Here is a 27,881-nt window from a genome sequence, read left to right as displayed (position 1 = left end):
CTCGACAGTTCTATCTCTAAAGTATAATGGTCACACCAAGAAACTCACGGCGGTGACTGCACCGAGTCTGGAAGACATCACTCCCCCTCCACGCCTAACAATTTCACCCAAGGGCTCCGGCCAGACCAACGCCACTTCCGCTCTCCTCGCCTCTCCCGGATGTGGTCTCGGCGGCGACTAGCCCTGTTCTGAACATCTACTTCCGCCTAGCAGATTCAGAGGGGGCTGCAGCGGGGAAAGTCACGTGACGACGCCTCTTCTGATGCTTTTGAGACCCCGCCCCCATGGCGACAGGAGGTTTAGGGAGGCCATCGGGCCAGAGGGTTGGAGCAAGTGGGCGGAGTCTGAAGGTTTAAGTAAGGGGTCCTCCTGAACCCCAACCCTTGAGTTCCCGCAGTTTGCACACCTACTCCCACCCACCCCACAAGTGATCTTAGGGATGCAAAGAGTTCGATTATTGCCCCTTTATTGATCTTAAATTACAGACCCATTCTCAGTCCCCTCCAGAAAGCTCTTTGATTGCTGAGGGTGCAGGCAGTGGCTGAGCAGAAAGGGCGGCTAGGTGAAGATGTGCAGGCTGTAATTAACAGGGGCAGGTCTCTCCTTATCTACTAACTTCGTGTCTCCACACTTGTCCAGCTTCTGGATTATTTTTTGGTGTGGTCCCTAGGAGGCATAAGTCCCTAGGAGTTTATAAGTCTTGAAGTCTTTATAGACAGGCTATGTCTGGGCTTCTCCTTACCCCTGAGCCTCTCCTTGGTACTGTGATGGGGTCCCTCATTGTGACCTTGCCGGCTCCTCTCAGAATAACTGTGTCTGATCTCAAAGGGACTGTAGTGAGTTCTCTCAGGATGACTGCGGTGGAGTCTGGAAGAAGATCTGTATAGCCTGGACTCTGAGGGAAGGTGGTGGACTCTCCCAGAAGAATTATGCCTTTTCCTGCCAGAGGGACTGAAAGGGGTTCTCTCAGAGAGACTACCATGGCTCCTTTCTGAAGGACTGCACCGTGTCCTCTGGAGGGGACTGAGATGGCACCTTTTTGAGGGACTGTGTCCCCTTCTCTCTCGTCCTCTTCTCTCTCGAGGACTAAGAGACCTCCTAGAGGGACTCCGAGGGCGTCTCCCAGGATTGGGTCGGCTCCTCCCTGAGGGACTGCGACCTACCCCCTTAAAGAGACTGTAAAGGCTCCAGTCAGAGATACTTTGAAGGGTTCTCACAGAGGGACTACTATCCTGTCTCTGGGAGGGACTGCAATGTCTCCTCTCGGAGAGATGTCTAAGCATTCTGTCAGAGGGACTGCTGTGCCTTCTCTGAGAAGGACTGCGGTATCTCCTCTCAGAGAGACTTTCCTGAATTCTCTCCAAAAGGATGCGATTGGTCCTTTCAAAAGGCTTATTACGGAGGTCCCTCTCCCTGAAGAAGCCATGTTGTTCTTCCTTGGGTGTGTGTGTCTCTTTAAAGTGGCTCTGCAGGGATCTCTTCAAATGGGAGTCAGGTTCTATTCTCTCTTGGGCCTGACATTTGGCTCCTACTTGAGAACAGTTCTTAGACTCCAGACAGGAGATTTCATCGCCATAGTTGTTCTTTGCTCTGCCGTTGACATTTTGAACTATACTCAAAGGTTGGATGACTGAGGTAACTTGGAAAGTGGCATCTCTTTCAGAAGCCATGGTCTCCAATTGCAAAGGTCTGGGTTGGAGAGAGCTCACTTGTTTTGGCTGTTGAGTTTGTCTACATTGGTCACCTGTTCCCTGCAATCTGTCCTCTTGCTTAGGGTTCACACCTGCTGACTTTTGGTGGGCAACTGGTGTGCTGGCTCCTTTGCCATCCCCTGCTAAACAATACTTACTGGGTTTTTGTTTGGGGTGCAAGTATTGGGTTGACCACAAATTGTCTGGCCTTGTCCTGTCCGCAGGCTTCTGTCCAGTATAAGCCACAATTCTATGTGCTATTTGGAATGCCTGCCTTAGGCCCTGGAAAAGCAGATGGTAGAACTTGGGCTGAGAGGATTTCTTAGCTTGTGTCTTCGAAGAAGCAGTGCTTGTTTGAACGGTTTCAACACTCTTGCTTCTTGATGGACACATGATTCTAAAAGGACTCTCTTCTGGGGTTCCACTATTTTTGTTGAGCTTTGTTTTTTGTGTTTTACGTCCCTTGATGGTTTCCTTCATTGGATATTTTAAGCCAAAGGTCTTTTTGAGGCTTGATTTCGACCATTTTTCTTCCTGATTACTTTCAAAGCCACTCTCGGATACAGAGTGAACCTGACAGAACTCACGGTGCTCAAAGTCTTCGGTGTCTGTCTTGCCGACCACACCATGGCTTCCCCATTGCTTTTTTCTGATGAGCACTTGTACAGAAGCTGGAGCCTGGGGAGATCGGGCCTGGAAATGTCTTGGCGTGGTTGGACTCTTGGAAGCTGGAGGATAGATTTTAGCTTTCCTTCGTGATGGTGATGTAGTGCTCTTCCATGCATCTGCTCTTTTTCTTCCACGATGCTTTGAGACTTGAGGTCTTTTCCCAGTTCTCAGTCTAAAGCCAAGATGCAGGCGAATCTCACCATGGCCTTCAGGGGTGCTTAAGAGGTGGATCTGTGGGTAGATGAGAAGATATGGACCAAAAGCAGACTGTAACTTATGACAGCAATTAATTCCTGAACATCGGCCACACTGCAAGCAGATGGGATATTTCAGGACAAGACCTGATGAGAAAGGAGGAGGGACATTGTGGGGCACTTGACTCTCTAAGAGTTTTGCTGCTATTTTGAGCTGTAGATCTTTTAGCAGATGGAGCTGTTCTGAGATATCCCTCTTGGCCTGGGAAAGACAACTTGCTTTGAGGGAGTGGTGAGAGTCAGAAGGCCTTGTCTGTGATTCACTCTGTGAGTCTTTACTCTGATCACTGGAAACAGCGTCTTCCCTATTGTAAAGTATCTTGAGAGAAGACTCCGGCTTCATTAAGGCAGGAAACTGGGCCCTTGTACACGAGACAGACACGTTCTGAGTGACTTCCTGGAATATATCACTGAGTTTTGAGTTTGTTTTCTTTATTCCCAATCGAGTACCGGAGTATTGCTGTATTATGGAAGATGTGGATCCACGTGTCCACATCTTTAAGGGCATTCTTTTCTCATGACCATGGCATAAAATATGTCTCTGAATATAGTTTTTGACCACTGAAGTCTGTGAAATCGTCCTAAGACCCCTCTCTAGTGGGCTCTGGGAAAATGCCATCAGTTCAGCTGGAACCCCAAATAAATTCTGAATAAATTGACAGATATCCATCGTGGCTCCTTCTGTTAAAAACGGCTGAGAACAAAGTTTCCTTTCCATAGTGGTTCCCAGGACATTTCCCAACATCAGCATATTGGAGAGATACTTCCTAGGGAGTCGCTGCCTACAGACATGACTTTCCCAGACATTCTGTTGTCTACCCAGGAAAGAACGGATAGAATTTCTTCGAGCCCCTAATCCTGCCTGAAACTCCGAGGGTAGTAATCTCAGTGGATATGGAGAATAGCTCTGGAATGAATTCTCAAATTCTTCCATTTGCTTCTTTTCAGTTGCTTCCTTGGATAGGACATCCACTTCCCAGATGTCAGGATATAGGGATCCCACAGTGTTCCCAATATCAGAGGGAAGAACCAAGGGAAGGGCTGATGGACGGAACATAATAGTGTCTGTATAGGACTCTGGAGATGGCAAAATACTAACAGCCAAGTTCTTCATAGCCAAGGCTCTTGATACCTCCGGCATTCCAGAACCCTGAAGGGGTCCTAACTCAGTTGTTTTGACACAACTTGAAATAAGTGGGATTGAAGGGCTGGGTATGAAACTAGAGAAGTAATTCTGTGCTTGTAACTTTTCTGATGTTATCATTTCTGAGTCTCTATCCTCACACACCCGTCTTTGATTCAAATCTTCAATTTCCATTACTTTAGGAGATTCTGTTCTGATCCCTAGAGAATTTTCAGCCTGAAGCCTTTGCTCATGAGTTAATACTGGAGGTTCCTCAAGTGGAGATGTTTGCTGTAAGATTAATTCTGCAAAATTCTCTTGAATATTTGCCCTTGGAGTTTGTTCCGTAGGTTTTATCATGTCTTGAAGATGTGGTCTTGGGAGTAAATTTAAACCATCCATTACTTTAATGCTAGATTTTGTGGCAGCTCCTATTGGTTCCATAGCCTGAGGATTTGGTCCTGGAGCCAGCTCTTCAGATTTTACAATCAGAAGCAGTGGCTTGGGAACCAATATAGTCTTTATAACTTGAAAGCCTGACAACTGTATTGTTTCTAAAATTTGATGTGTTGGTGCTGAGACTAATTTCTTGGATTGAACATTTTGTAACCAAAGGCTTGAAGCAAATTCTGACATTATCACATCGTGCAGTTTGGGAGTCAAATCAGCATGTTTTGACCCTTGAGAGGCTGGCTCCGGTATCATCACAGACTCTATAACTTGAAATGGCGGTCCAGGGATAACTTCCACAGATTCAGAAACCTTGGGGAGAGCAGCTGACTGAGAAACATGATGCCGTGTCTTTGTGAATTCTGTCACTTGACCTAGCTGCTTTGGACTGATTGTTATAAAGTTTATCATTTGATCCAGTGATTCAATTGGAGTTATGTTTAAAGTTCCCATGCTTGCACCCTGGGCCTTGGTTAGCCTACTTGCTCCCTCCCCTGGTCGCCATGACTCAAAAGTGAGCTCCTCACAGTCTGTATCTTCTACAACTTGACTGGTTTGCTGGGTTGACAACTCTAAGAATTCTTCTATTTGCAGCCATGGCTTAGAGGTCAAACTTACAGATTCAGGAATCTGAGGTCCATGCCCTGGTGTTATCCCTGAAACAGAATCTGGAACGTGATACGATGGCCTTGGTGGTGATGCTACAGATTGCTCCCTTTGGGCTCTTTTCCCAGAGCTCACCACCACAGGTCCTAAGTCTTGAGGACACGGCCTTGGAGATTTTTCTACATGTCCAGTCTCTCTATTTACTGGCTTTGAAGGCACACTAAGATATTCTTTCCATGGTCTTACCTCACAAGTTAGCATCCTTACTTCTGCAACATGATTCTTGAGGTCAAGGGTCATTCTATGAGATCCTGTGGCTTGTTCTGTTGGTAACTCCTTGTAATCTTTAAATTGGGGCCACAAACAAGGCAGCAACTGCAGAGTTTCTGGGCTCCAGTAGCCTTTCTGTGGGGTTAGTTCTGAGGACTTCCAATCTGGATCACTTAGTGTGGGAGTCAGATCAACAGATTCTGGTCCTTGAAGATCTAGCTGCTGAGGCATCCCTAATGATTCTATGTCTTGATCTGTTGGTTTGGGGGTCAACCTCATATTTTTCTCTGTTGTTTCTGGGCTTTTATGTCGCAACCCTTTTGTCATTTCTGAAGACCCTGCATCTTGAGAAACTGGTAGTGAAATAAAATCCACCAATTTAGAGACTTGGCGCCTCATCTTCTCAGCACAGTCTGCTATCTGGTGCTCTGGTCTATGTATCACTTGAGAGGATTCTATGATTTGATCACGTGTTTGGGAATTTTGGTTCCCAGGTGTCACATTTTGAAGGAACGGTCTTGGTGATAACCCCACAGAGGTGCCAGTTTGTGGCAGAGACACCGATGACAATTTCACATGGTTTACACTTTGCCACTTTGGCTCTGAAGCCAATTCCATTGATTTCATGCATTGTTGCTGTGATTCCAGAATTAAATTTGAAAATTTGACACTAGACAGTGCTGGTCCGGCTAAGAAGTTCCCAGTGGACTCTGGTGTTGATATCACTGGTTTCTCATTTAAAGGAAACTGTTGGCAATCCATGCTTTGCTGTTGGGAGCCTAGTCTCAGCTGCATAGGCTTTCTTTCATGAACACATGGCTTCTGTGCAAAGGAAGTCTTAGTACGTTGAGAACAGTGGCATGGAGCGAACTCTAAAGGGTTTACACTTGGAGTCGGTGAGCCTGGCTTCAACTTCACAGATTTAACTTTTTGGAAACAAGGTTCTGGTGAAAATTCCTTACTTCTCAAGTCCTGCAGACTGCAGCCAGGTGTCACTTTTACAGAATTTGTCAAACAAAGCAAGGGCTGTTTGCTCATCTCTGGAGACATTCTATCTTCAGGCAGTGGGGTTGGTGAAACTCCCACAGATTTCACACCATTTGATGGAGGCCTCAAAGTGAACACAGGTTGTGCAGTGTCCTGCCACGACCCAAGTTGATCCTTCAAAAATGGGATCTCTTGAAACTCTGCCCCTACCATTAAGTGAGATGACCCTGGAGTTGATTCAAGCTTCAAATCTTGTATGTGTCGTCCTTGGTTAACTATTATAGGCATCTCTCTTTGAATTCCTGTCCCTGAGTTCAACTCAGAAAAATTCATATCTTGAGGTTTCGGGGCTTGTAAATGTGGCCCAGGGTTGTATCCGGTGGAATTTACAGACTGTGACTCTTGTCTTCCAGTACAGGCAGAAGAATCCACATCTTGCAAATGTGTTTTGGTATTGCACCAAACAGGATTTACACACATAATTTGTGGTGCTGGAAATGTTCTACCATGATTCATACCAAGAAGAAGTGGCTCAAGACTACACCTATTGGAATGTTCACACTGAGGGTTTGGCCCTGGAGTGGGTGAGGAAGGATTCACACCTTGATAATGTGATTTAGGATTGCACCCAATAGAACCTACACACTGAATGTGTGGCCCTAGAATTGATGCCCATTGATTCACACCTTGCAAATGTGCTTCAGGATGGCACTCAGTGGAATTCACACAAGGAGGACTTGGCCCTGTGGTGCATGCAGAATTAACACACTGAGGACTTGGCCCTGGGGTGCATGCAGAATTAACACACCGAGGACTTGGCCCTGGGGAACATGGAGAAGAATTCACACACCGAGGCCTTGTCCCTGGGGTGCATACAGAAGAATTCACACACTGAGGACTTGGTCTTGGGGTGCATACAGAAGAACTCATACACTGAGGACTTGGCCCTGGGGTGCATATAGAAGAATTCACATCTTGCCAGTTTGGCTCATGGATGCATCCAGTAGTATCTACAAATTGCAATTTTGGTCCTAAAATGCATGCAGAAGAATTGGTTCCATGTAAATGTGGCCCAGGACTGCACACAGACTTTATACATTGAGGGTCTGGCTCTGGAATGCATGCAGAGTTATTTATATCTTGTAAATATGGCTCACATTTACACCCACTGGAGTTTATATATTGAGAATTTGCATTAGGAGTGCATGCAGAATTCACATCTTCCAAGTGCTGCCCCAGGCAGAACACCTTAGATTTTATACCTTGAAGGTCTGGACCAGGGTGCAACTCAGACAATTCTACATTTTGTGTTCTGGTGTTGGATGCCATAACATTTTTACAGTGAATCTGTGGCCCTGTACTCGGGTCACAGGATGCCCTATCTTGCAATGTAGGCTTATGCTTGAATTCCGGAGACGGCTCATCTGGCAGCTTGGTTTCTGTACACACCTCAGAAGATTTTATATCTTGCAACTGTGGCCCAGGGTTGAACTCTAAACACTGAGGACTTGTTCCCATGCCCAATTCAGAGGACATCACATCTTGCAACTGTTGCTCTGAATTGAATTCCATAGATTTCAGGTCTTGAAGCTTTGTACATAATTCTGATGACTTGATATGTTGCAAATGTGGCTCATCCCTGAACGCTATTTGTTTTATTTTTTGAAGTTGATGCTTTTGACTTAATTTGTGAGACTTCCTATCTCGCTTCTGGTTCCTGGCATTGAATTCAGAAGGCACCACTGTATAAATCTTTGAGTCTGAGGCCTGCTTAGAGATTCCCACAAACTGTGATTCAGCACCAGGATTGATCCCTGTATCCTTTACTGTCTGGACATATGTGGGCTCAGACTTCACACCTTTCAACTTTGATCCACAGTTGACCAACTCAGGTTTCATACCTTGAAGATGTAATTCTGGTGTTAACATAGTTAATTTCCTGTCCTGTAAATGAGCGGTTTCCAACTGCAAAGGTTCCCTGTCAAGTGCCTTACCGAATGTCCATTTTAAAGATTTTACATCTTGCCACAGTGGCTGATACACAAAGCCTACGGGTTTCTCTTTTTGAAGTTTGTCCTCTGAAATCACTTTGGAAGACTTCATACCCTGTGAGCATAGGTCAGGACTGACCTCCATAGATCTTCCATATTGAAGCTTTGTCCCCAGAACTGACTGAGAATATTTCTCATCTTGTAACTGAGGGCCTGAATTTAACTTCCCAGATTCCCCATTTGGGGGCTTGGACTCCACTGTCACACCTTGTAACTTTGGGCCATGACTAAACTCTACAGATTCCTTAGATAGGAGCCTTTGCCCTTGAGCCAACTCAGACGGCTTTTTATTTTGTGTCCTTGGTCCAGAATTGAGGTCCACCGCTGTCACACCTTGGGGTTTTATCTGTGTTACCACCTCAGAAGATTTTATACTTGTAACATGTTGTCCCATAGAGTTCACACCTTGAAGTTTCATACCCATGATCAGCTCAGGATATTTCAAATCTTTCAGAGGGGGACCTGAGTCCAGCTCTACAGATTTTGTACCTAAGAACATCTTCCTCGGGGTGAAATCATGTTTCTTACCTTGTAACTTTGATCTTGGTTTGATTTCTACAGATTTCATACCATGAGCCCTCTTCCCTGTAATGACTTCAGATGTCATACCTTGTAAGTGTGGTCCAGGACCAAAGTCCACAGACATGACATCATGGACCTTTATACCCATGATTGTCCTTGAAGATTTCAGATCTTGTAACTGCGGGCCTGATTCCCAGTCTTCCATTTCCATTTCTTGAGGCTTTGTCCTCAGAAATGAGTTAGATTTTATACCTTGCCACTGTGGCCCAGGTTTACAGCCTAGTTTGACAGGTCGAGTTTTGGTACCCGTAGCTAACTCAATGCATGGTTTACCTTTCAGCTGTGAGCTGCGACTTGACTTAGTACATTTCATATCTGGGGACTCTCTTTCAGGAGTCAAGTCAGAACAGTTTGTATGTCGACACTGGGGCCCAGAGCTGTTCTCAGATTTCATACCTTGAGGCTTTGTCTGAAGTGCCAACTCAGAAGATTTTCCACATTTCAACTCTACATTGTTTTGTGATTGTGGCCTTTGGCTTATTGCTCCATATTTCACTTCTGAGGACTGTGACTCTTGTTTAAACACTGAAGGTGTCACAGTTTTAGGCTGTGTTCCTGGGGATGACCCTAAGGGATTCCCTTCTTGTGGCTGTATTCCAGGGTTTAATCCAGGAGAGCTCCTGTCTTCTAAGCAAAACCTGGGTTTGAATGTCAATTTTATATTATTGGTCTTTGATCTTAAGGTTGGGTTACATGCTTTCATAATTCTAAACTGTTGCTCAGATTTAAAATCAGTAGTTTTGGACCTCTGAGACTGATGTTCCTGGGTTGACCCTGAAGGTTGTTTACCTTGTGACTTCGGCCTCATAGTCAACTCATTGGATGTCTTCACATCTAGTTGTACTGAGGGTTTTAACTCTTTAGCTGTGACATCTTGAGGTGGTAACCTAAGATTCAGTGTAGATTTATTAACTTCACAGTCAGACAGTGGTATCCAAAGAACAGATTTTGTATTTTCAAGCAGTGGTCCCTGATGTAATGCTACACTTTTCCCACACTGAGACTGTAGCTCTGAGGTTGATGTGATGTTTTCCCCTTCTTGTAGCTCTGGTCCTGGGGACAACTCAGGGGTCTTCACACATTGTACTTGTTGCCCAAGGTTAAAATCCACGGATTTTTTTCCTAGAGGTTTTGGCCCTAGAGCCATCTCTGATGTCTTCCCACCTTCCAGTTGTATGGATGGTTTCTGTTCTGTAGATTTGACACCTGGAGATGGTGATCCACTATTTAATTGTAAAAATGTCACACCGTGGAATTCAGGTCCTGGTATCCACTGGATGGATCTTATACTTTCTACCTGTGTCTCTTTGTTTAGTTGATCAGTTTTGATCCCTTGAGGCCTAGGCTCGGAAGTTAAGTTAAAAGTTTTGGTTTTCTGCAGCCCTAGTGCTAATGAAGAGGCTTTTACTTGCTGTAACTGTGACTCAAGATGAGACTCTCTGGATTTTTCTCCTTGAATTATTGACCTGACAGTCAAATCAGATGACCTCACACCTCTCCTTTGTGTAGACGGCTTCAATTCTGTAGGGCTGGCACTTTGAGACTGTAACCTAAAGTTTGACCCTATACATTTCTCCCTTTGAAACTCAGATGCTGGTATCCACTGAACAGATTTTGTACTTGCACTTTGTGGTTCTGTATTTAGTGCCACAGTTCTCCCATCCTGAAGTGGTGGCTCTAACATTGGCTCCAAGGCTTTCACTTGGTACACCTCTGATTCTGGAGTCAATGGACAAGGTTTCATACTTAGTGCCTGTGGCCCATATTGGACCTCTTGAGCTTTTACATTATGAACAACTGGTTCAGGAGCCAATTCATATGAGGGTGCATCTTTACATTGTAGTTTAGAGCTGAGCTCTATGGGTTTTCTACCTGCAGGTTTGGGTTCCTGATCTGATCCCATAGACAATATATCTTCCGACTCCAACTGTTTGTTCAGCCGGTCGAACATCCCACCTTTCCACTCTGCTGAGCTTATGTGGTCATCTCGTCCGGGCTCAAGAGTTAAATCCATGGGTGCCCTCCCTTGATACTGTTGTGTGGAGACTAAATCCATGAATTTTACTCCTTGGATACCTTGTGTTTTGGCTTTCTTCACAGGTTTTAGACTTTGCTGCTTCAGACATGAGACAATCACACGTTTGCTATCTTGTGTTTGTGGCCGTGAAGTCAGTTCCATGGGTTTTACATTGTGTTGATGAGGCTCTTGCAATACCTCCATAGGCTTATCTTGAAACAGCATCCCTGGTGCAAAAGTCCCGGGACTCTCCCCTTGCTTCTTTGGTTCACGTTCTAAGCCCATGGCATTTATATCTTGCACACGTGCATCACGGGCCAACCCCACAGTTATCAAATCCTGAATTCTTGAACCTGGGATCAACTTCACAGATTTCATACCATCTGACTGGGAACTGCTTGGGGATATCACTGTAGATTTTATCCTCTCTAGACATTGTCCTAGAGTTAAAACTGCAGATTTCCTGTCTTCTAACTGTGGTCCTGAAGGTGGTAACTCGGATTTTAAACCTTTCAAGGTAGAGCACGGAGGCAGCTCCTCATGTTCCTTATCTCCTGCTTGTATCCCCGGGGTTGACAGCTTAGATATGATTTTCCCCAGCTCTGACTTTGACCTCAACTCCATAGATTTGATGCCTTCCAAATGTGGCCCTGGAGTTAACTCTTCTTGCTTTGAGGCTGTGATCTTCTCTACTGGTTTTATATGTCCCAAATGCTGTCTGTGGATCAATGTAGAAGATTCTACACCTTGTGTCTGTGCTCTTCTGATCAACCCAGAATGATCTGCACCTGCTAAGTGTTTCTCAGGAGTCAATTTCTTTGATTCTGCATTTGGTATCTGTGGTTCAGATGCTAGTTGATAAGACATTTTGCCTTCAAAGTTTGGTACTAGATTCCTTGTGACATATTTTATATCTTTAAAGGGTGGCTCTTGTACTATTAACTCTGGCTTCATCCCTTGCCTTTCTGGCTGTGGGGTCAACTCAAACATTTTTACACACTCTAATTGTGGCCCTGAGTTTAACTTGGAAGTCTTCACACCTTGAGGTTGAGTTCCTGGAATTGCATACAAAAATTGGACATCTTGCAGCCATGGCCCTGAGTTAAAACTCACCTGCCTTGTATCTTGTAGGCCTGGAGTCACCTTTGCTGATTTGGGATCATGTATCCCTAACTCTGGAGCCATAGGACTCATACCATGAGACAATGATCCTGGGGTTTGCTCCCCAAATTTGACTCTCTGATATTTCCTCCTAGAAGCCAACTCAGAAAATTTGGTATCTTGGTGCCACAGTCCTGGATTGACCGGCTTAGCTATCACTCTTGGATGTTGCAGTTCAGAGGCTGGGATTGGGCGTTTCATGCTGCAAAACTCTGATAGTTCCGGAGGCAACACAAGCTTCTTATCTTCAACCTGTGTCTCTTGGCTTAATGGCAAAAATGATTCTGGCATCAATGTCTGAGGCTTCCTGTCTTGAAGCTGAACTCCTGGCATGAACTGTACACATTTGAAACCTTGGTGCTTGGCCTCTGGGATTGCATCAGAGAATCTCACATGATGCAAGCATGGTCTTATGTTTATGTCTACCGGCTTCCCAGGTTGTGTTTGTGGTTGTGGCTGTGGTTCTGGAAGCTTTGGCCCCAGGATAAAATCTGATGATCTGGTTTCTGGCCCCAGAGAACATGGTATTTCATCATCAGATTTCACACCATAATGTGGGGGGCCTGAGATGAAATTTACTGGGTTTTCCCCTTGAAGAAGTAGTCCTTGATATAACATTGGAAACTGGACACTTTGCAATTTGGGCCCTGGAATCAACTTCGATTTGACACTTAGCTGCTGTGGGCCTAGATTTAAATCCACAGATTTCACATTTGGGGACTGTGTCCCTTCAATCCGTTCCTTCAGTGATAAACTTTGTAGTCGTGGCTCTGGTTTTGTCTTTTCAGGATCTACCTCTCCTGCAGATGAAGGTTGTATTACATTTACAGAGTTCTCATTTTGCAACTGTGATTCTCTATCCATTTGCCTAGACTTTACTTCCTGGAGCTGTGGCCTTGGGATCACATCTTTAATATGTGGTTTGGGTTCTGTACTTAGTACTGCAGGTTCTACAACTTGTACAGTTGGTTCGGTGATTACTTCTGCAGACTTCAAATTTTGGGCAAAAGATTCTGATTTCTCACCTTGCACTCCTGGTTCTACACTAAACTCCAGAGATCTCACTTCTGAATATAGGTCTATGATGGTTCCCTGGGTATCATCAGCTTTAGAGAATGTCAATCTGAAGGTCTCTGTGTCTTCATCTTCTGGTTTCAGAGTTCTTTCCGATGGGTTAGTAACTTCTGCACACGGGTCTAGAGTCACCTGAACAAACTTCACATCTGGGGGCTGTGTCTCTGGGGCCATCACTCCTGAGGTCATAGTTTGCACTTCTGAATCTAGTAGAAAATCCAGAGTATCTTTAACTGCACTTCCTGTTTCTGAAGTCTCTTCCATCTCTTTTACAACTTGGGTCCCAGGTTCAAGAGTCTCTTGGAGTGGTGGTGAGCTCATCTCCACAGATTCTGAGGTCTGGCTCAATGGTGCTGGACTCATCCCTAATGATGATTGTGGCAACGGAGCAGATTCTTCCACCTGCCGGCAAGGGTCAGAGGTCACCCTTGCTTCTGAGGCTGGATGCTGTAGGGTCGGTCCTTCAGGTTCTAGGAAATGATAACTTGGTTTGGGGGTCTCTTCTAAAGATTTTGTTGCATAAAATTGTGTGCTTGGGATCAGTTCACCAACTTCCATACTCTCCACCTGTGCCTCAGGAAGTAGACTCCTACCTTCTACAAATGGAGTCTTTGTATCCTCAAGCAATGGTACAGGGGCTATCTTATCAGAGCCAGTGATTTGTGAACATGGTTCTGGGGCCAAGTTCACAGATTTTATATCTTCAAGTGATGGTCTTGGAGTCAACTCCACCATTTTTATATCTCCTTGTATCTCCTGTGATAGGGCTAAAAGAGCTTCTTCCATACCTTGAGACTGAGAATCGGAAATCAAATGCACTGATACATTACTGTGCAACTGTGGACATGGAGTCAGCTCAGCAGACTTTTTATTTTGGAGTTGTGGTTCAACTGTCAGCTGGCCAGATTTCACATCTTGAAACTGAGACTCAGGGGCCGATGGCACAGATGTCTCACTTTGCAGTTGTGGTATAGGGGTTAATTCCTCATATTGCATATTCTGCTGATGCAGTTCTTGGGCCAAATCTATACATACCACTGTTGAGGTTGGTGGTCCATATTTTTCCATTTCTGGGACTAATTCTGTGGTTATGTCCATAGATTTCATACTTTGCAATATTGGATCTGGGGTTAGGTGCTCAGATTTTACACTCTGTAGTTCTGGGGGTAAGTCCACTGAATCCCTAACCTTAGACTGTGGGATTGTGCTCCCCCCCAAATATTCCATTTCCTGAAGCAGTGGTATGACTGGCCCTACTTCAGCTTCTGGAACTTGATGCTTTTGGCCTCTTCCTATAGGTACTGCACTTTGATCTGGTGGTGCTGGGATTGTTCTCGTGGATTCCATTATTTGATGGTGTGACTGTGGTATCTCCATAGGATCCTTCACTTGTGGCCAGTTCAACCCCATAGTTTCTGTCATGTTGTGACTTTGCCTTGGGCTCACCTCCGAACAGCTTAAGTCTTGGTGCCATGGGGTGAACTCCGAAGGGTCTTTGACCTGATGAGACAGTCCTGGAGTCAGTGACACACACTCTGTGCCTCGAGATTGTGGCATAGTCCCCACGGAGTCTCCAACTTGACCCTGTAACCCAGAAGGCAATTCCAGAGCCTCTTCGATTTGAGGCTCTACAATTTGTAGTGGTGTGATCATTTCTGTGGGAGATGCCTGGACTAGTGGGGTCACCTTTAGAGCATGCAGGGACTGACCTGACGGTAGTAGGTCATCAGTCATTCCTGATGGTTCCAGGACTTTAGATGGTGGCTGTGGAGGTATGCTTCTAGATTCTACAGTTCCTACTGGGACAGTAGTAGTTGGAACATCTGGTTGAGCTGACACTGGGGTCAAATTTTCAGCTGGAGGCTGTGAGCCTTGGATCAAAGCCCTAGATTTAGTAATGTGTGGCTGTCCTAGTGGAATCATCTGCATGAAATCCATGGCTTGTTTTGCCACTGGAGATACTTTTGTATCTTCAGTGGCTTCAGGCAGTGCACTTGAGCTAATTTCCATTGCATTTTCATGTACTGGACTGGGAGTAATCCTGATGTGTTTTGTGGCTTGATTCTGTGACCCCAAGGTCATGGTCAGTGTTCCCATGTCTTTATGCTGAGGCTGTGGAATCATTTCCACAGCTTCCACAACCGTCTGCTGTGGCCCTCGACTCATACTTCCTGGTCTTTTGGCTTGATAGTTATGCAGTGTATCTGTCTTCACTGATTCCATGACTTGGTATTGTGGCTTTGGGGCTATTCCTAATGGTTCTATGCCATGTGGACTTAATTTGTCAATCATCCCCATGGAATCTGTGACGTGAAACAATGCCACAGGAGTTACCTTCATGTCATCTGTGACTTGACTCAGTCTTGAGGCCATGCTCTTTAATCCCGTGGTTTGATCCTGATGATGGGTTACTTCTATCGGTTCAATTACTTCATTCAATGGCTGAGGAGTTATACTCACTGTTTCTGCTTGATTTGGTGGCTGTGGGGAAAACCCCACAGAGTCTATCACCTCCGACTGTGGTTCTGGGTTTATTCCCATTAAGTCCATAACCTGAAGCAAGGCCAGTGGTGTGACCTTTATGACATCAGTGGCTGAAGGTGGTATCTTGGGTGTCAGCTCCACATTAGTTAGTTGTGCCTTTTGTGTCTGTACCCTTTTTTCTGGCAGACCTATCACCCTCTGCTCTATATTCAGCTCTAACACATGCTTTGAATCCTTTTTCACTAAAGCTTGTTCTTCCTGAATTATGTTAACCTCTAAATTTCTGGGAGATGGAGTGCCTGGTGATATAACTAAAGGATTATATCTAAGTTCTTGGCGGTCATCCTGGGGTTGTGACTGCCTGTTTGAGGGAAATGGCTGTGAAATGATTGCTTCCGTCCTATGGACTTCAGAATTCACCCCAATGTTCATGTGGAGATGAAATGATGGAGGATCTGGAGATGTGTTGGTATTTTGCTCAGCACTCTGAGGAATGAGTGTAGGTAACTGAGTTTCCGGGAGCTCTTCTTCAGGGACTCCTTGTACATCCATCAAATGATTGAGTATGTTCCAGGATTTCTTCACGGGCAGAGGCACCACTTCTTGCTGCAAAGTAGAAACCTTCTGAGACATATGTCCTTCCAGTTCTCCTCTGATCAAAGGAGAGAGCTGGAGTGGAGCCCCTACCAGGGGTCCTGGACTCTCATCCAAATCAGAATCTGACCCATGATTTGATTGAAAATGAGTCTCTCCCTTATCTTTTGTTTTCTCTTGCTCACAAGGATCTAAGGATTCTAAAATAGAGCTAATGAAGGAAGTTTGAGCTTGTAAGGGAGGAAGAAGTGCCAAATTCAGAGAAAGAGCTGATTTCTCAGGATCTGTCAGCCGAGAAGTAGGCAGGGCTGTGCCAGGGCTCCTGGGCATAGATGGTTCCTTCTGGGAGGAAACAGGTCCACTATCGCTCTGCAATTGCCAAGCTGTTCCTTCATGAAACCTTGGAAGATAAGACAGGCTGGAGCTGTTGTTGGATGATGCAGAGGACATGCTGTAGTCAGTAGAAGGCTTTCCCTTTTTACAGTAACAGCTGGGTGGGACAGCCTCCTGAACCACAACATCAGAGACGGAGGAAGAAGTCACATCTCGGGATTCTGAAACATTCAGCTCCATAAGCGTTGATCTGAGAAACAAAGAGAAATGTTTTCATTTTCTTTGGAATCAGGAGGGAAATTAGAGAGAAGGAAGGGAGCGGCTATTTCAAATCCAAAATATTTCTGGTCTAAGGGAGAATGAGGGAAAAGAGGGGTTGCATTCACAAACGTCAATCATTTATGTAAAGAATTCCTCCACCAAGAGCAGAGGAGACGAGTCCGTCAGTAGCGTACATGCTATACCAATAGAGAAGCTGAGTTCCCTCCATAGAGCCCACAGGAAAAGAAAAGAACACAGTGCCCCAGTGCCGGGCAAGCAGAGACAAGTAGATGCCCTGGGCCTCACTGGACAGCCAAGAATAATCAGTGAGTCCCAGGGAGTGACTCTACCTCACAACACAAGGTGGATGGCTCCCGAGAAATGACACCCAAGTTTTACACAACACACACACACACACACACACACACACACACACACACACACACACACACACACATCTGTGCTTGGCTTGGCCTGAGTTTGAGCCCTAAGACTCACATGTTGGAAGGAGAGAACTGACTCCTGTGGCTTGTCCTCTGACTGCCACATACATGATGTGGCCCTCATGCACAAAAATACAACTGAATTTTTTATATATATACATATACATATACATATACATACATACATGTATATATATTTACACAGTGAGGCCTAGAGAAATAGCTCAGCAGTTAAGAGCAGTGACTGAGTGACTGCTCTTCCAGGGGACCCAAGTTTGAATCAAAACACCCACATGGTAGGCCACAAACATCTGTAACTCCAGTACTGGGGGATCTTATACCCTCTTCTGCTCTCTGTGGGCACCAAGCATGCACGTGGTGCACATACTTACAGATAAAACATAAAATAAATAAAGCTCACAAAATAGTTCTCCACTGCTCCTCAAACTAACTTTTTCCTTTACCTCCTTCCTTTACTCTTTCTTCTCTCTCCCCCCCTCTCTGTCCCCTGCCTAGTAACTCTGTTTCCTGACCTTGCATTATCCAGATGTTGGAAGATCTGTCGCAGACTCCTGTCTATTGACCAGAATACATATTCCTGGGTCCAGTTGGTAGGAAGTCCTGAAATACTGGACACAGCAGAGGATGTCAGTGGGATTGAAGTGACATTACAGGAGGAATAGAAGGCTAATTTAGGAGGGAGGCAGTTGGTCTCAGAGTAAATCAAGTCAGAGTGCCAGGTGTTTTACGTAGAGCATTCACAATGAAGATGGTGTCATGGGTAGGAATTTTATTCCTGTGGTGAGCCCCAATGAATATAATGTTTGGGGGACAGGGTTTGTTTCAGCTTACAACACCCAGGTCATTCTCCATTGCTGAGGGAAGTCAGGGTAGGAACTCAGGGCAAGATGGATTCAAGAGGCAGGAGCTGATGCAGAGGCCATGGAGCTGCTTACTGGCTTGCTTTCATGGTTTGTTCACCCTGCCTTCTTTTACCCCCTGAGACCACTAGCTCATGCGTGGTTACCCACAGTGAGCTGGACCTACCCACATCAATCATCAATTAAGAAAATCCAGCCGGGTATGGTGGCTCATGTCTTTAATCCCAGCACTCGGGAGGCAGAGACAGGTGGATCTCTGAGTTCAAGGCCAGCCTGGTCTACAGAGTGAGGTCCAGGACAGCCAGGGGAAAATGTACTTGCCCACAAGGCAATCTGGGGGGGGGGGCAATTAAGGTTCCCTCTTCCAAAATGATGGCAGCTTGTATCAAGTTGACAGGAAACTAGTCAGCACGGGTATCTGTCACAGGACAGTCTGTAGACAGGCTCTGCTTACCGTGTCAGATCAGCTGCACTGACGTTCATCTCTGTTTCTTCCAACTGTGAAACTGTAACAGGAGCAAAGAAACTGTTAGCATAGTGACTGCTGACATCATCTAACAGAACCCCCTTCATTTAACAATTAGGGGAGCAAAGATGAAGTCACATCCATCGTGAAGCTGAGGAGTGTACACAGCACACCTATCGAGGTTTGTTTTGCTTCTAAAGCATACTATCCTGTCTTCGCCATGTCCTAGAAGTGACCCATGAGAAGCCCGGAATGGGAACACAGCACTGGGGGACACAGAGATCCTGATACATCTTCCCCTTCAAAGATGGCCATCCCACATCCACATCCGTGGTAGAGGAGTAAAGGTAATGGACCTCCTGCACCAAACTCTGGTTCATCTTTGTCCATTCTCCTCTCCCATATTTTGGGCTCTACATGAAGATGTAGGGACAGAGAAGCCCGAGGAAAGGAAACAATGGAGGATGGAGCTGTTTGACTGACTTTGGAAGGAAAGATGTCAGAGAGATGGGCGTACTCTCCAGGCACACCCTCTTTTTCAACTTTCTTCCCCTTCAAGTGGAAAGAGTCCTAAAGCAGGTCCACAGTTGATCAGTCATCAGCCTTGAGCTGACCCATAAGGATAGAACCCTTCTGACCTGTGAGTTTCCGGATCTGTTTTAGAGATGTGTTTTGTTGCTTAGGAGCCTAGAGAAACACACAAAGAGAAACCCAGTCAGGTTTACGTTCTGGTTTGGGGATTTTATTGACAACACATCTAATCTTACATAGGGGATAGTGATATATTTTATCAGTTGTCATCTGCAACCATATCATTAGTTACCATCTCATTTATTTCTTTGTGAACAATGGATTAAATATCCTAAGGGACCAGCAAGATGGCTCTGTGGGCACAGGTGTTTGACACCAATTCTGATGACTTGAGTCCCATCTCTGGAGCCCTCATAGTAAAAGGAGAAAAGCATTTGCACAAGTTATGCTCACCTCCACGTGCATGCCATCTGTCCATGCATGCACCCACATGCAAATTAGTAAGTGTTTAAACAAACCTAAGTCCTAGATTATTGTGTGTAGACCTGAGACTCTAGAGGTAAATATGAGTCCTGTGCTCTAGAGACTTGCATTAGTAAGGAAAACAGCCAAGTAAACAGGTAGGATGCCATGTGGGAGCCAGCAAAATGGCTCAGTGGCTGAAGGCATCTGTTGCCAAGCGTTGGCAACCTATGTTCAATCCCTGTGGCCAGTATGGCAGATGAAAAGAACTGACTTGTTTAAAATAACCCTGGACTTGAATTATAACCTATTTTTATGCTCAAGTGTATTATTTCTCCTGCAGTTGTACATAAAATGGCTTTACATTAAAAAAAGGGACAAATACTATAGAATTGTATTACATGAAATATATAGAATATACAAATTCATAGAAACAGAAAGATTAGACGATATCTCAAGATGGAGAAGAAAGGAATATAGAGCAATGATTTCCTAAGTACAGAACCTCTGTTTTGTGTGATGGAAAAGTCCCACAATGGACATTAGTATCAGGACATAATATCATGAATATAATAAATCAATACAATTAATATAATTAATGAATATCATAAATACAGTTATTGAATCAATACTGCGAATGTAATCAATGAATACCACAAATGTAATTAATATCGTGAGTGTAATTAATGAATACCATGAATATAGATAAATAAACAAATAAATAATAAGAAAGGTCTGCTAGTCACCAAAAGTAACCACAAAAAGAAGTGTAAGGGAGCAATTTACTGGACCAAAAATTAAGACATACCATAAAACAAGTTCATAAGAACAGGAGCAGGCAGGTGGGATTTAAAAACAAAAAAGTTCTGAAATAATCAGGAGTCAGAGGCAGAAGGATTTCTCTGTGTCAATAGTGAGTTCCAAGACAGCCAGGGCTATATAGAGAAACCTGTCTCAAAACAAACAAAAAACCCAAAGCCCAGCTCTGAAATAAATTCACTTACATATGTCAGCTTAATTGAAGAGAGCTCCACATAGTGACAAGAAATGATTCCATAGCTGTGATAAGTGATGTCAACTTGCCAAAATCTAGAATCTTGTGGACCTGTGCCTCCGAGCATGCCCATGGGGAACCGTCTTGATAACCATACCTGGGGCTCCACTGTGGTGGCGCCATTCTCTGACTGGGATCCTAGACTGTGTCAGTGGGGAAAGAGAAGTGAGCTACAGTTTGGACTCATCACTCCTCTCTGCTTCTTTACTGCAGATGCAACGTTGACTCGCTAGCCTAAGCCCCTGCAGCTGTGACCTCCTCTACCACGATGGACCAATGGACCATAACCTTGGGTGATGGTGAGCTGAAGTGAGCCCCCCCCCCCCCTTTAAGGCTCTTTTGTTAGGGCATTCTGTCACAGCGACAGAATAGAAACTAAGACAGTGGAAAACAGTGAGAAAAATAAAAGTGGATCATTTCTCAATACAGGATTCAGAGATGGGCTCTAAGTGGGTTGAGAATTCAAATGTTGAGGGGCTGGAGAGACGATTCAACCGCTAAGAGCACTGGCTACACTTACAGAGGACCCAGGTTCGGTTCCCAGCACCCGCATGGTGGCTTATAACTTTAACTCCAGTGTCAGAGGATCTGATCTCTTATGACCCCTGGAAGTACCAGGCAACATGTGGTGCGCATGTACACTTACTTGCAGGCAAAATCCTCATATACATAAAATACAAAAAATCTCTATTTTTATAAGAGAATTCAAGTGTGGAAAATAATGTGAGTTTTTGGTTTGTGCATGTACACGTAGGTACACAAGTGTGCAGAGGTGTGCCTGCTTATGTGGCATGTGCACGTGGAGGTCAGAGGTTAGCCTCAGGCATCATTCCTCAGGTGCCACCCACCTTGACTTTTGAGACACGGTCTCTCATTGGCCTGGAGCTTGTCAAGATCTGAACTATCTGGACAGGGATCCCCAAGAATACGCCTGTCTCTACCCCCACCCCAGTGCTGGTGTTACAAGTGTGTGCCACTGAGCACAGATCTCTTACACAATTCTAGGGATGGAAGTCAGGACCTCACGCTTGCAAAGCAAGTACTTTACTGACTGACGGATCTCCTCATCCCTAAAAACTGCTTCGAAGCAGTCTGTTCTTTGACTTAATAACTAGAAACTCGTGAAAACTGAGAAGCACTGATATGTAAGTTTTAGGACAGCAGAAGCCGAAGAACAGCTGAATTAAGTAGATTCAAAAATGCTGAAAACAAGCCGGGCGTTGGTGGCGCACGCCTTTAGTCCCAGCACTCGGGAGGCAGAGCCGGGCGGATCTCTGTGAGTTCGAGGCCAGCCTGGTCTCCAAAGCGAGTTCCAGGAACGGCACAAAACTGCACAGAGAAACCCTGTCTCGAAAATCCAAAAAAAAAAAAAAAAATGCTGAAAACAGAAGAGGAAGATTCTTGATACTTGGCCCCGAATAAAAGAGTTACCATATCTGCATGAGCAGTAGGGAAAGAGCTGCCGTGTTCTTAGAAATACAGGGCACGAGAAAACAACAGCATAAATTCTTGAATGTGCTATAAGAAAACAAATGCCTATCTAGACTTGTACTTAGTGGAACTACTCAAAAATGTAAGATAGAGTGGAAAAATTTGTCAATAAACATAAATGCAGTACACCTACTGGGCTGGCCTGAACTTACAGAATGATGATGAATCTGAGTGTTTGGAATTTATCCAAAGAATGTATAGAGGTTAATGTGACAGAGACACATGCCCATCAGCATTTCCTTCAGCACTATAAATAATAACTGAGTTATGGAACCAAGCTATGTGTCCAACAATGGAGGAGTGGATGTTAAATGTGTGTGTCTACACAATGGACTTTTTCTGTCACCAAGAACAAGGTTACATAGTTTTCTCAGGAAAAGGGATGCAACTGGAACTCCTATAAAGCAGCTAAGCCAGCCTCAGAAAGACCAACATCAAATGATTGTTCTCCTTTGTGGGTCCTAATTTCATAGAGTACATAACCTCACAGATGTAAACATGCCATGAAAATAGAAATGACTGGAAGAGTTAAGGACACTGTGGGGAGACAGTGAAGGAGAGTGGGGAGGGAGGGGACTGTGTGCAGTGTAACAGTACCAGATACAGTAGATACACACAGTGAAATGATGTTTAAATAATGCAGGACCGTTTCAACATAGCACAGTGGTCAACACACTATTCCGTACTAATAACACAAAGTGGGGGTTGCCATGGTCATAGAGGTGGTGCAGAAAAACCAAACATGTACTCATGTGGTTTGTTTGCTTTTTAAGACACTCAGTAAAGTAGAAATGCCTGGGAAATTCCCCGACATACATTGGGTCCAATGTTATCCCCCAACTTGATATGTTGAAATCCTAACCCCCAAGGTAATGTATTAGTAGATGGGGTGTTTGGGAGGTGGCTATGTCATGAGATGGAAAAACTACAAAACACTGTTGTAGAGAGTAAATAGTAAATAACACATCCTTTGTTCATGATCAGAAGGTTTGATGGTAAAATGGCATTACCAACACAATCTATAGATTCTTTGGAGATGCTGTGTTTGGGCTTGGGACAATGACATTAACTCTTACTCAAGTTTGTCTATGAATTTCAGAGGAGCTATGAGAGCCTATTTCTTAACCTTAGTATATCCTCCTTTGGAGAGTGTGTTTGTTTCTGTGTGTGTGTGTGTGTGTGTGTGTGTGTGTGTGTGTGTGTGTGTGTGTGTGTGTGTGTGAGATAAAGAACAATCTGGTCTTTGTTCCAGATTCTGGTACAGAACTCCAAAAACCCTTGCAATTCCATGAGTATTGAGGGCATCTCTTACATTAATGAGATGGATATTCAGATTTGCTTCTATTTTTCATTGAGGAAGATGGAACAATCACCATTCTAAAATCTAATTCAGACCTGACCAATCAATATATTTATGCATAGATGTATAAATCCCAAACAAAATATCAGCAAACTGAATCTAATGAATCTAATTAAAGTATTGGGACCAACATTACAAATGAGTTATACGTATCCTAGGAATTCACACCTGGTTTATTATCTTACATTCTCATGCAACTCAGTACATTGAATGAACAAGAAAAAATATATGACCATCTAAATAGAGGCAGGAAATATACTTAATATTTAGCACCCAGTATAAAGAGATTTAATTTAAAATTTTAGATTTTTTTAAATTAACACCAATCCTTGCTAAAACTTTTTTAACTTGGGAAAGAATATATGAAAAACCACAGAAAACATTATACATAACTGGTGAATTACTGAAAAATGTCCTTGACTTAATAAAGAGGCAGATGCCCACAACACATTGCTACTGAATATTGTACCTGAAGTCATAATCATAAATGAAGGCAAGGAGAACCAAGATATAAGGTTGGAAAAGAGGCAATAAAACTTGTTATTTACACATGGTATAATTTAGAGAATATTCCTACAGGAGAATAAAGTCAAAGTGATACACTTAGGGTTCTCTAAGCAGCTCAATATGGAAAGATCTGTTGTATTCTTGGGTTTCGGCATCATTTGTATAAAATGGTATTTACAAGGAGTGGTGGTAGTGCACATCTTTAATCCCAGCATTTGGGAGGCATAGGCAAGTGGTTCTCTGTGAGTTCAAGGCCAGCCTTGTCTGCAAAGTGAATTCCAGGGCAGCCAGGGCTACACAGGAAAACCCTATTTCGAAAAACAAAAACATAAAAAAGAAATTATAATATTATACCAGGTCTGTGGATGTAGTTCAGTGGTGGACTGCTTGCAGAGAGCACAAGACTCTGGATTTGATCCTTAGCAATAAAATAAATAGATAGATATAGATGATAGATAGATAGATAGATAGATAGATAGATAGATAGATAGATAGATAGATAGATAGATAGATGATAGATAGAGATGATGATAATGATAGATAAAAGTAAAATGCCATGCCAAATCACACATTATGTGCCTCATGATGATTATCATTACCTATGAACTACGTCAACTCTTCCTACCAGAAAACAAATTCTGATAAATCTTAGAACCAACTTTCTCATGGTTCTAATTCATGTTGAGCTGCTGAAATAGAATACTTGTGATCAGCTCATTTATGAAGGAGAGAGGTTTAGTTGGCTTCATGGTTCTGGATGTCTAAGAGCCTAGTGCTAGCATGTCCTTCCCTTCACGTGAGGATGTCTAAGATCCTAGTGCTAACATGTCCTTAGCTTCACCTGAGGTCTTTGTGTAGCTTCAACTCACAGCAGACAGAGGCAGAGGAGCAAGTGGATGTGTGTGGAAGACAAAAGGGGTCCTGACTCCTGTGGCAGCGAACCCAGTCCTCAGAGAGTGAGGAGCCATGCCTGTGAGACCTTACTCAGTCTAGAAAGAATGGCATTAAACCCGCTTGAAGGTCGCACTTTCCAACCCTGCTCCCCTGGCAAATGCATTTCTACAGGAGTTCTGGATAAATCTCAACTCACTCACATGAAGTACCAGAGGCAGCAGTGTGTGAACTGACAACATGGAGGGGGCATTATAATTTTTCCTAATTTCAGAATATTTTAGACATGTGTACAATCAAATATAATCATACCCACCCCTCCCCACTCCAACTTCCCCCATACATACCCCACAACATATCCACCTCCCAACCTCATGCTTTTCTCTTTTATAACCCACTAAGTCCAATTACTGTTGCCTATATGTGTATGGCTGCACAGCATGGGTATTTGATCAACAAAATGTTGATTGTGAAATCTAGAGAAATGACCCTTTTATCCAATACATGGATGAAACTAATAAAAGAAAAGAGAGACTCTGTAGATTAGAATACAGAAACATATTGTTCAATCTCAACATTCAATATTGAGTTGGGCTAAATAATAATTTATGCCATTAAATAACTGCGTGACTATTGGAATTTAAATGCTGGTGGGTATGTGAGGTATTAAGGAATTATTCCAATTTTATTGTTACATTTTTAGGTGTAATAATGATACTGTGATTAACCTGTTTTTCTTTTCTTCTTTTTTTTCTTTGTTGAGAGGGGCATTAGCTCAAAATATACATACTAAAACATTTACCATGAAATTATTTCTGATTTGCTTCAAAATGATTGAGTGACTGGTCTATGAAGATTCATCAGACCACCTTTAATTTTTTCTCTTATACTAAGGATTGAATGTAGTGCCTTGTTCAGACTCGGCTCGTTTACCAATTCTTTGTGCCTTTGATTTGCCTGAAATTATCCTTAATAAAAATCAAGGAAAGTCGGGTCGTGGTGGCGCATGCCTTTAATCCCAGGACTTGGGAGACAGAGGCAGGTGGGTCTCTGTGAGTTCAAGGCCAGCCTGGGCTACAGAGTGAGTTCCAGGAAAAGCACAAAACTACACAGAGAAACCCCATCTCAAAAAACAAGAAACAAGGAAAAAAATGGACCCGAGATAAAGCTCAGTGGTAGAGTGCTTTGCCTAGCATGAGCAATGACCTGAATTTGATCCTTACATACACACACCTAACACACACACACACACACACACACACACACACACACACACACACACTGCACAAATGACTTGAATAGGCAGTTTACAAGAGAGAATTTCCAAATGGCTAATAAACCTGAGACGTTGCTCAGAGTTTAGTTATGGGGGTTGCACACGAAATCACAATGCAATACCACACACTCACTGGAATCACTAAAATAAGAGGTGGATGTGCCAAGTCTGGGCAAGATGGCAGGATGTGGGGGAGCCAGTCACTCATGGTCTGCTCACATGATCGAAAACTCAGAAGAGGCATGACCTACTAACGTTAAACACGTGTACCATGAACTCAAACAATTCTCCTCCTCCTGGAAATAAAAATCCCACAGCAAAGTACCACTTGATTTTCTTTGTCTCGTCATATAATTATAAATCTTTCTTTATAAAACAAACTCACTCTCCTGTCTGCCTCCCATCCCGTGATGGACAATATCCACAGCACCCTTACCACATTCTTTTCCCCAAAGTTATGTCATCTGAATGTCTCACTTCAGCTCGAGCTCCTACACATCACTTTCTCAGTATCTAGTACCTTCTGCCTCAGTGTCTATTTGATAATAGATCCCAAAGCTACCGTTACTACTACGTCCTTCTTTTCTTCTTCTCCTCCTCCTCTTCCTTCTTCTCCTTCTCCTTCTCTTCCTCCTCCTCCTTCTTTCTTCTTTCTTCTTCCCTCTTCCTCCTCTTCTTGTTTTTTTTTTGAGACAGACTCTCCCTGTGTACTCCTGGCTGTCCTGGAGCACACTGTGTAGACCAGGCTGACCTCGAACTCAGAGAAACTCCTGCAACATGCCCATCCTAAGGCTTCTTGAAATGAATTAAGAGAAAGGCAAGGTGGGCAGTGGTGGCTCATGCCCTCAATCCCAGCACTTGGGAGGCAGAGGCAGACAGATCTCTGTGAGTTCAAAGCCAGCTTAGTATACAGAGTGAGTCAGGAGAGCCAGGGATACACAGAGGAACCTTGTCTCAGAAAACCAAAACAAGGAAGGAAAAATAAAAGAGGAAGCCATCTATCAATGCTGTCTCAACCCCCCTCTCCCCCACATCCAGTTCTTCCTACGGCCCAGAGGATGGGCATTTAGACAAACCTATAGGGTTTCAGGATGGAGAGAGTGAGTATCCAGAGAGAGTGGCTATCACATACCTCTGTCTTGGCTGCCACCTTTGTCTGGCTCTGATACCTAGAAAACAACACCCATATTCCACAAACCAAGAAACCAAGTAGCATAAGGCTGAGATGTGTCGGCAGTGGGAAAACGAGCCCCCATATTAGAGACATTTCTCAAGCCTATGCCCCCTCCACTACAGAGTTTCTGTCTCTAGACTGAGATTTCATGACATCACAATAGGCAGTGCCAGGTAAAGCAGTGCACACTCAGGTCCCAGCTGATGCCCTTCCCTGTGGCTGACCTTGCTCTGAGCTCTAATAGCCAAAGCTCAGGGGAGAATCCATCTATGAATCTTCTAGGGTCCAGCTAGACAAACTCGTCACTAAGGAAGGAGTGGCGAGGTAAAGTTTCAAAGGTCTTCCAAAATGACTTGTTCTGACTCACATTTTCTTTGGAGCCGGTCACTGTCATAAATTGGGATTGGGTCTATGGCCATAAATTTCAATCTGTAGGTTAGAACACAGAGTCAAGTGGAATCTAAGAGAGTTGGGATAGTTGAAGTGGGAACTCTCAGGGACTTTGAGGCACCTGGTTTTCTAAGTTCACAGGTCTCCATATTTCCTAGTTGCTGTTGACCTGACACACATCACACTAAGCAGTGGCCTTAGAGGATCTACAATCTCACTGCCAAGTTTAGAGTAGTCGTGTATCACCACACCATCTTATCAAGTCAACACAGTGCAAACAATATTGATATGATCAATTCATGTGATCAAAATTATTCTTTTCATATAGGAACACTAAAGAACCACTGA

The 27,881-nt window shown here is 44.0% G+C and overlaps 2 protein-coding genes across 3 annotated transcripts in view; one reads left to right on the top strand and one right to left on the bottom strand.

Moving 5' to 3' along the window:
* Window positions 1-27,881, top strand: part of LOC143270259 (putative Polycomb group protein ASXL2) — a 316,750-nt gene that overhangs the window by 17,311 nt on the left and 271,558 nt on the right. For both annotated transcript variants that reach the window (XM_076559533.1, XM_076559535.1), the window contains exons 2-3: window positions 18,516-18,744; window positions 20,658-20,743. In XM_076559533.1, the coding sequence (XP_076415648.1) occupies window positions 20,741-20,743 (3 nt within the window). In that variant the 5' untranslated portion in view covers window positions 18,516-18,744; window positions 20,658-20,740. The remainder of the gene's footprint in view (window positions 1-18,515; window positions 18,745-20,657; window positions 20,744-27,881) is intronic.
* LOC143270250 (uncharacterized) lies at window positions 450-27,881 on the bottom strand. The gene is made up of 5 exons (XM_076559493.1): window positions 27,102-27,881; window positions 19,036-19,084; window positions 18,386-18,437; window positions 17,584-17,679; window positions 450-16,596 (listed from the first exon to the last, which is right to left on the bottom strand). The coding sequence occupies exons 1-5, from the start codon at window positions 27,234-27,236 to the stop codon at window positions 684-686; spliced, it is 16,245 nt and encodes a 5,414-aa protein (XP_076415608.1). The 5' UTR covers window positions 27,237-27,881; the 3' UTR covers window positions 450-683.

Source organism: Peromyscus maniculatus, chromosome 22 (assembly GCF_049852395.1).
Source record: "Peromyscus maniculatus bairdii isolate BWxNUB_F1_BW_parent chromosome 22, HU_Pman_BW_mat_3.1, whole genome shotgun sequence".
NCBI classification, from domain to species: domain Eukaryota; kingdom Metazoa; phylum Chordata; class Mammalia; order Rodentia; family Cricetidae; genus Peromyscus; species Peromyscus maniculatus.
This window is presented reverse-complemented; position numbering and strand designations above follow the sequence as displayed.

What these genes read in the sequence shown, in the direction of transcription:
- LOC143270250 (XM_076559493.1), bottom strand. Translation starts at nt 27,236, where the DNA reads ATGTCTCTAATATGGGGGCTCGTTTTCCCACTGCCGACACATCTCAGC. An exon ending in AGGTGGCAGCCAAGACAGAG is followed by an intron (nt 19,085 to 27,101) that starts GTATGTGATAGC and finishes GTGTTTCTCTAG; the next exon opens with GCTCCTAAGCAACAAAACAC. An exon ending in ACAGATCCGGAAACTCACAG is followed by an intron (nt 18,438 to 19,035) that starts GTCAGAAGGGTT and finishes CTCCTGTTACAG; the next exon opens with TTTCACAGTTGGAAGAAACA.